General features: G+C 41.4%; 1 protein-coding gene across 1 annotated transcript in view; it reads left to right on the forward strand.

The window, feature by feature from the left end:
* The window catches only part of ZCCHC2 (zinc finger CCHC-type containing 2), a 57,173-nt gene that overhangs the window by 17,380 nt on the left and 25,889 nt on the right, over nt 1-13,904 (forward strand). Inside the window, exons 2-3 of the mRNA XM_027960853.2 lie at nt 10,731-10,842; nt 13,354-13,430. Of these exons, the coding sequence (XP_027816654.2) occupies nt 10,731-10,842; nt 13,354-13,430 (189 nt within the window). The remainder of the gene's footprint in view (nt 1-10,730; nt 10,843-13,353; nt 13,431-13,904) is intronic.

Here is a 13,904-nt window from a genome sequence, read left to right on the forward strand (position 1 = left end):
TAAGATGGTGGAGGAATAGGATGGGAGACCACTTTCTCCCCCACAAATTCATCAAAAGAACATTTGAACACTGAGTAAATTCCACAAAACAACTTCTGAATGCCGGTGGAGGACATCAGGCACTCAGAAAAGCAGCCCGTTGTCTTAAAAAGGAGGTGGAAAAATATAAAAGACAAAAAGACAAAAGAGGTAGGGACGGAGCTCCTTCCCTGGAAAGGAAGTCTTAAAAAAGAGAGAAGTTTCCAAACACCAGGAAACACTGTCACTGCCGAGTCTGTGGCGAGCCTTGGAACCACAGAGGGCAACGTAACTGGGAGGAAAAATAAATAATGAAAACCCACAGATTATGTGCCCAACATTGACTCCCACAGTGGAGAAGCAGTGCAGACGCCTGCATTTGCCACTAGCAAGCGGGGGCTGGGCAGGGAGGCACAGGCTGCATTGCTTAGAGTAAGGACCGGGCCTGAATGCCCCGAGGGCAATCTGAGGGAACTAACTTGGGCTAGCAAACCAGACTGTGGGAAAGCTACCACGGGAAAAGCCCTAACCTAAGACACCGCCAAGCCCGCTCACAGAACAACGGACTGACTAGAGCTACGCGAAAAGCCCTAACCTAAGGCACCATCAAGCCCACTCACAGAACAAAGGACTGAGCAGAGCTAGCCAGCTGCCGGCCGGCCCATCTCCCTCCAGAGACAGGCAGCCAGAGCCAGAAGAGGGCAATCGCGGCCCCAGAGAGGCATTATCTACCAAACTGCAAGCAGGCTTCGTTGCTAACCAAGACTTCTTGGGGTTCTGGATGGTCAACATCCGCCTGAGAAGGTGTGCCGAGTGGACACCCAGTAAACTGAGCGGCAGGGATGGGGGAGGTGATGAGTCGCAGCAACTGCACTCACCAAACACCTGATCACCTGAGCTGCTTGGACCTGGGAAGGGCACAAAACACAGGCCCAACCGAGTCTGCGCCTCTGAGGACTACCCGAGTGCCTGAACCTGAGCGGCTTAGACCTGGGAGGTGCATGCAGCCCAGGGCCGCCCACGGGCGGTTCCCAGCAGAGCAACCTAGAGCCTGAGAGTGTGGGCACGGAGGGCACACGCGCCGTGAGCGAAGGCAGGCCCAGTGTGGCTGAGACACTGCGAGCACACACCAGTGTTATTTGTTTGCAGCGTCCCTCCCTCCCCACAGCACGACTGAACAAGTGAGTCTGAAAAAGTGTCCACCACCACCCCCTTGTGTCAGGGTGGAAATTAGACACTGAAGAGACCAGCAAACAGAAGAAGTTAAAACAGGGAACCGCCTTGGAAGTGGCAGGTGCAATAGATAAAACCCTGTCGTTAGACCGACTACACAGGAAGGGGCCTGTAGATCTTGAGAAGTATAAGCCGGACCAAGGAGCTATCCGAAAATGAACTGACCCCACACTGCCCACAACACCAGAGAAAGTCCTAGATATATTTTTACTATTTTTACTATTATTCTTTACATTTTTTTAATTAAAAAAATTTTAAGTCCTCTATTACTCCTTTAACTTTCATTTTTATAACCTATTACTTTGTGAAAAAAAAGAGAGACCCTATTTTTTGAAGCAAGCTTTATATATATATATATATATATATTATAATTTTGTGATTTTTTTTCTTTAATATTGTACTTTTGAGAATCCAACCTCTACTCTAGATTTTTAATCTTCACTTTTTGGTATTTGTTACCAATTTTGTACCTTTAAGAACCCAATCTTCAGTACCCATTTTTACTTGGGAGCGAGATTACTGGCTTGACTGCTCTCTCCCCCTTTGGACTCTCCTTTTTCTCCACCAGGTCACCTCTATCTCCTCCTTCCCCCTTCTCTTCTCTACCCAGCTCTGTGAATCTCTTTGTGTGTTCCAGACGGTGGAGAACACTTAGGGAACTGATTACCGGCTGGATGTGTCTCTCTCCTTTTGATTCCCTCCCTTTATCCTCCTGGCCACCTCTGTCTCCTTCCTCCCTCTTCTCTTCTCTGTATAACTCCGAGAACATCTCTGAGCGGTCCAGACTGTGGAGCACACATAAGGAAGTGATTACTGGCTAGCTTGCTCTCTCCTTTTTTGATTCCCCCTCTTTTCATCCTGGTCACCTCTATCTCCCTCCTCCCTCTTCTCTTCTCCATATAACTCTGGGAACCTCTCTGGGTGTCCCTCACTGTGGAGAAACTTTTCATATTTACCCTAGATGTTTTATCAATGGTGCTGTATAGATGGAGAAGTCTTGAGGCTACTGTAAAAATAAAACTGAAAACCAGAAGCAGGAGGCTTAAGTTCAAATCCTGAGAACATCAGAGAACTCCTGACTTCAGGGAACATTAATCAACAAGAGCTCATCAAATGCTTCCATACCTACACTGAAACCAAGCACCACCCAAGGGCCAACAAGTTCCAGAGCAAGACGTACCATGCAAATCTCCAGCAACACAGGAACACAGCCCTGAGCTTCAATATACAGGCTGCCCAAAGTCACTCCAAGCCCATTGATGTCTCATAACTCATTACTGGACACTTCATTGCACTCCAGAGAGAAGAAATCCAGCTCCACCCATCAGAACACCGACACAGAAAACAGGTTTTCCCTAACCAGGAAACCTTGACAAGCCACCTGTACAACCCGACTCACAGCGAGGAAACTCCACAATAAAGAGAACTCCACAAACTGCCATAATGCAGAAAGCCCACCCCAAATGCAGCAATATAAACAAGATGAAGAGATAGAGGAATACCCAGCAGGTAAAAGAACAAGATAAATGCCCACCAAACCAAACAAAAAAGGAAGAGATAGGGAATCTACCTGAATTCCGAATAATGGTAGTAAAAATGATCCAAAATCTTGAAATCAAAATGGAATCACAGATAAATAGCCTGGAGACAAGGATTGAGAAGATGCAAGAAAGGTTTAACAAGGACCTAGAAGAAATAAAAAAGAGTCAATATATACTGAATAATGCAATAAATGAGAGCAGAAACACTCTGGAGGGAACAAATAGTAGAATAACGGGGGCAGAAGATAGGATTAGTGAGGTAGAAGATAGAATGGTAGAAATAAATGAATCAGAGAGGAGAAAAGAAAAACGAATTAAATGAGGACAATCTCAGAGACCTCTGGGACAATGTTACATGCCCCAACATTCGAATCATAGGCGTCCCAGAAGAAGAAGACAAAAAGAAAGACCATGAGAGAATGTTGGAGGAGATGATAGTTGAAAAATTCCCTAAAATGGGGAAGGAAATACTCACCCAAGTCCAAGAAACCCAGAGAGTCCCAAACAGGATAAAACCAAGGTGAAACACCCCAAGACACATATTAATCAAATTAACAAAGATCAAACACAAAGAACAAATATTAAAAGCAGCAAGGGAAAAACAACAAATAACACACAAGGGGATTCCCACAAGGATAACAGCTGATCTTTCAGTAGAAACTCTTCAGGCCAGGAGGGAATGGAAGGACATACTTAAAGTGATGAAAGAAAATAACTTACAGCCCAGATTACTGTACCCAGCAAGGATCTCATTCAGATATGCACGAGAAATCAAAAGCTTTACAGACAAGCAAAAGCTGAGAGAATTCAGCACCACCAAACCAGCTCTCCAGCAAATGCTAAAGGATCTTCTCTAGACAGGAAACACAAAAAGCATGTATAAACTCGAACCAAAAACAATAAAGTAAATGGCAATGGGATCATACTTATCAATAATCACCTTAAACATAAATGGGTTGAATACCCCAACCAAAAGACAAAGACTGGCTGAATGGATACAAAAACAAGACCCCTATATATGTTGTTTACAAGTGACCCACCTCAAAACAAGGGACACATACAGACAGAAAGTGAAGGACTGGAAAAAGATATTCCATGCAAATAGAGACCAAAAGAAAGCAGGAGTAGCAATACTCATATCAGATAAAATAGACTTTAAAACAAAGGCCGTGAAAAGAGACAAGGATACTACATAATGATCAAAGGATCAATCCAAGAAGAAGATATAACAATTATAAATATATATGCACCTAACATAGGAGCACTGCAATATGTAAGACAAATGCTAACAAGTATGAAAAGGGGAAATTAACAATAACACAATAGTGGTAGACTTTAATACCCCACTCACACCTATGGACAGATCAACTAAACAGAAAATTAACAAAGAAACGCAAACTTTAAATGATACAATAGACCAGTTAGACGTAATTGATATCTATAGGACCTCTCACCCCAAAACAATGAATTTCACCTTTTTCTCAAGTGCACACGGAAACTTCTCCAGAATAGATCACATCCTGGGCCATAAATCTAGCCTTAGTAAATTCAAAAAAATTGAAATCATTCCAAGCATCTTTTCTGGCCACAACTCAGTAAGACTGATCTCAATTACAGGAGAAAAGCTATTAAAAATTCCAACATACGGAGGCTGAACAACACGCTGCTGAATAACCAACAAATCACAGAAGAAATCAAAAAAGAAATAAAAATTTGCATAGAAACGAATGAAAATGAAAACACAACAACCCAAAACCTGTGGGACACTGTAAAAGCAGTGCTAAGGGGAAGGTTCATAGCAATACAGGCATACCTCAAGAAACAAGAAAAAAGTCAAATAAATAACCTAACTCTACACCTAAAGCAACTAGAAAAGGAAGAAATGAAGAACCCCAGGGTTAGTAGAAGGAAAGAAATCTTAAAAATTAGGGGAGAAATAAATGCAAGAGAAACAAAAGAGACCATAGCAAAAATCAACAAAGCCAAAAGCTGGTTCTTTGAGAGGATAAATAAAATTGACAAACCGTTAGCCAGACTCATCAAGAAACAAAGGGAGAAAAATCAATAAAATTAGAAATGAAAATGGAGAGATCACAACAGACAACACAGAAATACAAAGGATCATAAGAGACTACTATCAGCAGTTATATGCCAATAAAATGGACAACTTGGAAGAAATGGACAAATTCATAGAAAAGTACAACTTTCCAAAACTGAACCAGGAAGAAATAGAAAATCTTAACAGACCCATCACAAGTGTGGAAATCAAAACTGTAATCAGAAATCTTCCAGCAAACAAAAGCCCAGGTCCAGACAGCTTCACAGCTGAATTCTACCAAAAATTTCGAGAAGAGCTAACACCTATCCTACTCAAACTCTTCCAGAAAATTTCAGAGGATGGTTAACTTCTAAACTCATTCTATGAGGCCACCATGACCCTAATACCAAAACCTGACAAAGATGCCGCAAAAAAACAAAACTACAGGCCAATATCACTGATGAACATAGATGGAAAAATCCTCAACAAAATTCTAGCAATCAGAATCCAACAACACATTAAAAAGATCATACACCATGACCAAGTGGGCTTTATCCCAGGGATGCAAGGATTCTTCAATATCTGCAAATTAATCAGTGTAATTCACCACATTAACAAATTGAAAAATAAAAGCCATATGATTATCTCAATAGATGCAGAGAAAGCCTTTGACAAAATTCAACATCCATTTGTGATAAAAACTCTCCAGAAAGCAGGAATTCTAAACATACCTCAACATAATAAAAGCTATATATGACAAACCCACAGCAAATATTATCCTCAATGGTGAAAAATTGAAAGCATTTCCCCTAGAGTCAGGAACAAGACAAGGGTGCCCACTTTCACCACTACTATTCAACATAGTTTTGGAAGTTTTGGCCACAGCAATCAGAGCAGAAAAAGAAATAAGAGGAATCCAAGTTGGAAAAGAAGAAGTAAAACTCTCACTGTTTGCAGAAGGCACGATCCTCTACATAGAAAACCCTAAAGACTCCACTGGAAAATTGCTAGAGCAAATCAATGAATATAGTAAAGTTGCAGGATATAAAATCAACACACAGAAATCCCTTGCATTCCTATACACTAATAATGAGAAAATAGAGAAATTGAGGAAACAATTCCATTCACCATTGCAACAAAAAGAATAAGATACTTAGGAATATATCTACCTAAAGAAACTGAAGACCTATATATAGAAAACTATAAAACACTGGTGAAAGAAATCAAAGAGGACACTATAGATGGAGAAATATACCATGTTCATGGATCAGAAGAATCAATATAGTGAAGATGAGTATATTGCCCAAAGCAATCTACAGATTGAGTGCAATCCCCATCAAGCTACCAACGGTATTTTCACAGAGCTAGAACAAATAATTTCAAGATTTGTATGGAAATACAAAACACCTCAAATAGCCAAAGCAATCTTGAGAAAGAAGAATGAAACTGGAGAAATCAACCTGCCTGACTTCAGGCTCTACTACAAAGCCACAGTCATCAAGACAGTATGGTACTGGCACAAAGACAGAAATATAGACCAATGGAACAAAATAGAAAGCCCAGAGATAAATCCATGCACCTGTGGTCATCTTATTTTTGACAAAGGAGGCAAGAATATACAATGGAGAAAAGACAATCTCTTTAACAAGTGGTACTGGGAAAACTGGTCAACCACTTGTAAAAGAATGAAACTAGAACACTTTCTAACACCATACATAAAAATAAACTCAAAATGGATTAAAGATCTAAATGTAAGACCAGAAACTATAAAACTCCTAGAGGAGAACATAGGCAAAACACTCTCCGACATAAATCAAAGCAAGATCCTCTATGACCCACCTCCCCGATTATTGGAAATAAAAGCAAAAATAAATGGGACCTAATTAAAATTAAAAGCTTCTGCACAACAAAGGAAACTGTAAGCAAGGTGAAAAGACAGCCTTCAGAATGGGAGAAAACAATAGCAAATGAAGCAACTGACAAAGAATTAATCTCAAAAACATACAAGCAACGCCTGCAGCTCAATTCCAGAAAAATAAACGACCCAATCAAAAAATGGGCCAAAGAACTAAACAGACATTTTTCCAAAGAAGACATACAGATGGCTAACAAACACATAAAAAGATGTTTAGCATCACTCATTATCAGAGAAATGCAAATCAAAACCACAATGAGGTACCATTTCATGCCAGTCAGAATGGCTGCAATCCAAAAGTCTACAAGCAATAAATGCTGGAGAGGGTGTGGAGAAAAGGGAGCCCTCTTACACTGTTGGTGGGAATGCAAACTAGTATAGCCACGATGGAAAACATTGTGGAGACTCCTTAAAAAACTGGAAATAGAACTGCCATATGACCCGACAATCCCACTGTTGGTATACACACTGAGGAAACCAGAATTGAAAGTGACACATGTACCCCAGTGTTCATCACAGCACTATTTATAATAGCCAGGACATGGAAGCAACCTAGATGTTCATCAGCAGACGAATGGGTAAGAAAGCTGTGGTACATATACACAATGGAGTATTACTCAGCCATTAAAAAGAATATATTTGTATCAGTTCTGAGGTGGATGAACCTGGAGCCTATTATACAGAGTGAAGTAAGCCAGAAAGAAAAACACCAATACAGTATACTAATGCATATATGTGGAATTTAAAAAGATGGTAATGAAAACCCTGTATGCAAGACAGCAAAAGAGACACAGCAACAGATGTATAGAACAGTCTTTTGGACTCTGGGAAAGGGCGAGGGTGGGATGATTTGGGAGAATGGCATTGAAACGTATATCATCATATGTGAAACGAATCGCCAGTCCAGGTTCGATGCATGATTCAGGATGCTCGGGGCTGGTGCACTGGGATGACCCAGAGGGATGGTATGGGGAGTGAGGTGGGAGGGAGGTTCAGGATGGGGAACACGTGAACACCCATGGTGGATTCATGTTGATGTATGGCAAAAACAATACAATATTATAAAGTAAGTAGCCTCCAATTAAAATAAATAAATTTATATTAAAAAAGTGGTTGACCCGTTCAGCTAAACTTGCAATTAACAGAAGTACTAAGAGGATTACAGTGCATTATTTATGTTGATTTTTGAAGTATTTATAGCAGTTTTAGGCCAGTATGGTTGTATTACTTTGTAGTAAATGATTATTTCAAATCCTGAAAGATGATGCTGTGAAAGTGCTGCATTCATATGCCAGCAAATTTGGAAAACTCGGCAGTGGCCACAGGACTGGAAAAGGTCAGTTTTCATTCCAATCCCAAAGAAAGGCAATGCAAAAGAATGCTCAAACTACCGCACAATTGCACTCATCTCACATGCTAGTAAAGTAATGCTCAAAATACTCCAAGCCAGACTTCAGCAATACGTGAACCGTGAACTTCCTGATGTTCAAGCTGGTTTTAGAAAAGGCAGAGGAACCAGAGATCAAATTGCCAACATCTGCTGGATCCTGGAAAAAGCAAGAGAGTTCCAGAAAACATCTATTTCTGCTTTATTGACTATGCCAAAGCCTTTGACTGTGTGGATCACAATAAACTGTGCAAAATTCTGAAAGAGATGGGAATACAGACCACCTGACCTGCCTCTTGAGAAATCTGTATGCAGGTCAGGAAGCAACAGTTAGAACTGGACATGGAACAAAAGACTGGTTCCAAATCGGAAAAGGAGTGCGTCAAGGCTGTATATTGTCACCCTGCTTATTTAACTTCTATGCAGAGTACATCATGAGAAACGCTGGACTGGAAGAAACACAAGCTGGAATCAAGATTGCTGGGAGAAATATCAATACCGTCAGATATGCAGATGACACCACCCTTATGGCAGAAAGTGAAGAGAAACTAAAAGCCTCTTGATGAAAGTGAAAGTGGAGAGTGAAAACATTGGCTTAAAGCTCAACATTCAGAAAATGAAGATCATGGCATCCAGTCCCATCACTTCATGGGAAATAGATGGGGAAACAGTGGAAACAGTGTCAGACTTTATTTTGGGGGGCTCCAAAATCACTACAGATGGTGACTGCAGCCATGAAATTAAAATTGCTTACTCCTTGGAAGAAAAGTTATGACCAACCTAGATAGTATATTCAAAAGCAGAGACATTACTTTGCCGACTAAGGTCCGTCTAGTCAAGGCTATGGTTTTTCCTGTGGTCATGTATGGATGTGAGAGTTGGACTGTGAAGAAGGCTGAGCGCCGAAGAATTGATGTGTTTGAACTGTGGTGTTGGAGAAGACTCTTGAGAGTCCCTTGGACTGCAAGGAGATCCAACCAGTCCATTCTGAAGGAGATCAGCCCTGGGTGTTCTTTGGAAGGAATGATGCTAAAGCTGAAGCTCCAGTACTTTGACCACCTTATGCGAAGAGTTGACTCATTGGAAAAGACTCTGATGCTGGGAGGGATTGGGGGCAGGAGGAGAAGGGGACGACAGAGGATTAGATGGCTGGATGGCATCACTGACTTGATGGACGTGAGTCTGAGTGAACTCCGGGAGTTTGTGATGGACAGGGAGGCCTGGCGTGCTGCGGTTCATGGGGTCGCAAAGAGTCAGACATGACTGAGCGACTGAACTGAACTAACTGAAATTATTTATATGGTTTGGGTTGGGAAATACATGATTGTGTTATTGTTAAAAGAATTCTTATGTCTGCCTTTTTTTATTCAATAATATTGAAAGTTAGTGAGTGCCATTCAAAAGTTGGATGGTGACTTAAGAGGTCGATGCTCTCCTCCTTCTTAAGTGTTTCTGTGTATACAGTCTTTATTTCCTTCGGTTTCTAGAAGACGACACACCGTGAGGCTGAAGCTTAGCTCCCAAGGGTATCTGTTATGATGCCTTATTCCTAGGAATAGGGTCATCAACTGACAGCTCATACTCAGTGACAGGTCAGAAGGCATGGTCAGACTATAGAACAAAATATTTTAAATTAGAATTCTAGGAGAGTTTAACGTCTTCTGTTTACTTCCTTTTTTTATACTATTAAAAATTAATGTGTATTATTTATTGCAGGTTTGTATATAATTAGCTCCTGTAACTGAGATAATTTTGGTCTGAATAGTGTTTTGAGAATCTGAACATGAAGTGGGGGAGGATAAGGTATGAATTCTGATATAGATCCATTATAGAGCTATTTTAATTTTTGGCTTACCCAGTGGGTTAGAGTAATAACATATTGGGTTGATCAAAAGGTTTGTTCATATTTTTTCATAACATCTTAACAGAAAAATTGAACTTTCTGGCCAACCCAATCCATGATGGTGTTTGAATTCTGAGAGCCATGTATAAGATTGGCAAGCTCTTCATGACTCCAGGTAGCATTTCTGGGGATAAAACTTACTCTAGTTCACTAATGGTAGAGCACCTAGTTGATATTAGATGGTTTAGCATGAATAGTAAACTCATTGTCCACACACGTTTTTGCTTAGATTTGTGTATTGATGATAGCCTTAAATTTTTTTTTCCTAACAAAGCATCTTGTTAGACTATCACTAAGACTAAGTAGTGAATTAAAAAATTGCATAAAAACATAAAAAATACAGATGCCCTTACATCTGGGGAATAGCATAAAGGCTACCGTCTTTTTATATGTGATCATGGTTCACTTGGGTAAGAAATTGACATCGTTGGCGATTCTGAATAGCGGTCTGCTGTGTGTAACCCCCAAACTGGGACAATTAAATAATTGATAGAATATTGCCGTTAAATAATATGGCTATCTCTTTCCTGCTCTGGCGCCTTGCTTTTCTGCTCTTAATGTGTAATCACCTATCTTATCTCTGGAATTGCTGTTGAAATTCGTGCTGTTAGAAGTATCGCTTTAGCTTATTTTTGTGGCATTTGTTTTTCTTAGTCTCAGATGTAGATTAACTTGTGCCCCCCTCTCTCCTCCAGAATGACTCTTCTCATGGTGATTATATGCCAAGTAACGAGGCCAGTTTAATAGAACAAGCCCCAGTACCTCATGACGGGCTTACTGTGACACCTCACAGAGCCCAGCGAGAAGGTATGTTGTATTTTTCCTAAACTTTAAACCGTCTGTACCCAAGACTGCAGGGCGCTGCTGACACTGACTAACTCGCCCCCTTGCCCCTTTGTGGAGTACAGAGCTCTGTGGCTCCTGGGTTTGGCTCAAATGCTGGTCCTCTCGCTTCCTTGAGTCTGCGTCTGGGCTCCAACTCCAAGCCCCTGGCCCATCCCAGCCCATGCTTGTTCGGTTCTGCCTTTCCTAAACCTGGCCGCATACTTCTGGAGGGCAAAGGCTTTAACCTCTCCCCAAAGTGTTAGCACAGTGCTTCAGCTGTAGAATGTGCTCAAGGCCTGCTGAAAAAGTTAATTTTACTGACGTGCACTGTAAGAGAGAAGAGATTTCTTGCAAGCACATGCTTCCTGCACTGATGCAGGTTTCAAGAGGTCTGGGTGGGGGAGTGAAAGGACGTTGCCCACCGGAGAGGAACGGGTTCACGTGCTCTCTTCCCTTTACATCTGGGGGTCTGTTAACCTGCTGAGGGAAGGTTTGGGGAGGGTGAAAGATATGCGGTGAGCATCACAGTTATAACACTCAGCTAACAGCTTTGAATTGATGTCATTCTGTCTCCTTTTAGTTCCGATAATAATCCTTTTCATGTAATACATTTTTCTTCACAGAGGAAAAATAGATGGGAATGTTTAAGGTTTAGAAAACGTTTACATAATGAACTGCTTCTGTTCAAGATTACTGAATCTTGAACAGTAACCTGGAATCCTGCCTGGTCTGCTTCAGCCAGGCTCCGTGAAGCAGAGTTTGGGTTTACAGTGAAGGTCCCTTGTGTTTTTCTTTTTCTTTTTTTTTTCCTTTAAGATAGTTAAAAAATAAAAAGACTACATCAAAATGACAATAATTAACTGTAAGGTGGTACTTGCAGATAGTTTTTCTATATCTTTACCTTTTAAACAAATGTCCGTAGTCCCTGCCCTGCGGTTCTTTAATTTGAGAGCTGCAGGGCCTCCCGTTATCAGCCACCCCTCACCTCATGCCCTCTGTCTCCCTCACCTCGATTCTGATGGATCACAGCAGGTAGAAGTGAAATGGAGCCCAAGCCACAGCCAGGCTCCTGTGCCACACTGCCCTGCGGCCCCCTCTCTCAGCTTGCTTTCAGAAGTAGAGCTGCTTCATATTTTGGAACATTGATTAGTTCAGATCGTTTTTATTTAATAGCACCATCCTTCATGTAATTGAATAGAGCAGCTTTTGGAAACAGCAGGCCCCTCCCCTCCTCCAGCCTTCGAGATACGCAGCAGTTCTGAGCCACTGCAGGCTTCTCACCCCACCCAGCGTCTGCGGTTGTTTCGTCTCCATCCTCAACGTTCTCATCCACCAAGGGAAACTGGCCCAGAAGCAGGCCACCAAACACTAGACATTTGGAAAGTTAACACAAAATTCTGGTAATGGTGTCTCCTAATGTCTGTTTGCCAGCAGATTTCTGTAATCTCAGGGTTCTTGCTTTCTCAGTGCTCACCTGTGGTCTGTAGAGGCTCACTTCTTCCTGCACACTTCTGCTCCTTTGTCTATTCTCCTTCACCTGTTTCAACTTCTTCCTTTAAGGCAAAGTGAGTCCTTCCCTTTTCTTTTCCATCTCCTGTCCCCTGTGACTCGAGCGGTGACCTTCTGTTGAGTCACTTTCCTAGCTTCTTCCCTGTGACCTTTATCATCTTCATTACGATTTCTTCAACTTATACCCTGAGCAACAAATTTTTTTTTTCCTTAAGTCCTCATATTATCCTTAGTAGACTGGCTCTTTTCCCTTTGTAAAGAGATTTACTTGCTAAGGTGGTAACTTCTATTGAAGGATGCATGAAATGAGGACTTTGGGGATTTGCACTTTGACTGACTTCATGAGTGAGCTGATCATCTTACCTGGTTCAATTCAGTGTAATTGTTCTTAAGCCACCAGTGTAATTTATGACCACTTTGTATAATAAATTGTGAGAAGTTTTACTATAGTGAACCATCGTAATTCATTATAATGTTGTTTGTGTTACCACTGTATGATATTAAGGGTCATACTTGAGGGAAACAGTTTTTAAATTCTGAATTGGAAAGAAGTCTTTATCACTTTCCTGTTACTTTTGAAGAGTTCCCCACTTCATTTAATAATTTTTTCCAGTTTATACCTAATCTGCCTAAATAACTGAAAGACTCTAAAGTGTGTATTCGTGGTAATGTGAGTTATCAGGTGTGAAGATTCCTCTAGATAAGCAGTCTTCACTGCAGGCACCTCTCATTATTTATCTCTGGTGCTTGGCAGAGTGCTTGGAGCGACTCTAGGCACTGCGCATACTCATAGATGCAGAAAGAGACTACTCGACTGATGGGCAGCACATGGCTGTGCTTCCGGGTTTTTTGGTTTTATTCCATGATTAAGGCCAGTAGTAAAGATGAAGATAAATAGCTTAACCGTTTGGCTGTGTCAGGTTGAATAACTGAAATGTGTATCTAGTCTCTGTAGAACAAGTCAGCATGTTTTCTTTCTTTCAGCTGTACACATTGAGAAGATAATGTTGAAAGGAGTCCAGAGAAAAAGGGCTGACAGATATTGGGAGTACACCTTCAAAGTAAGCTCCTCTCACCCGAGAAAGAGCCTCACACTGTGTTCAATGGTCTTTTGGAAGGAATGAAAATTGATCTTTGGAAAAACTAAATGGCAGGTTTGCTAACTTAAGAAAAGCTGTGCACATATCTGTGTTTGTCTTAATTAAGGGGATGTGCTGTTTCCGGTATATACTGCATGGTTTGCCCAGATTAAAAGATGTATCACGTTAAGATTGCTCTGACAGTTTGATTAAAAAGAAATAAGAGCCTTAGATTTAAGTAAACAAACCTTTAGCAGGTGAAAGGGAACACTCAGCAGTGTTTTGAATGCCCAGCGACAGGCGTCACCCTCCATGGCGGTCTTCCCTGGCGCCTCTCCTCCTCTTCCTCTGCGGCTGCTGTTTCCTGGCCCTCGTTGCCTGCTCTGGTCTCTGGTTGCTAGCTGCCCTTCTGTCCGTCACACGGTGTCTGACTGAGCACAGAGCCCGGCGCGGTGG

Source organism: Ovis aries, chromosome 23 (assembly GCF_016772045.2).
Source record: "Ovis aries strain OAR_USU_Benz2616 breed Rambouillet chromosome 23, ARS-UI_Ramb_v3.0, whole genome shotgun sequence".
Classification (NCBI taxonomy): Eukaryota; Metazoa; Chordata; class Mammalia; order Artiodactyla; family Bovidae; genus Ovis; species Ovis aries.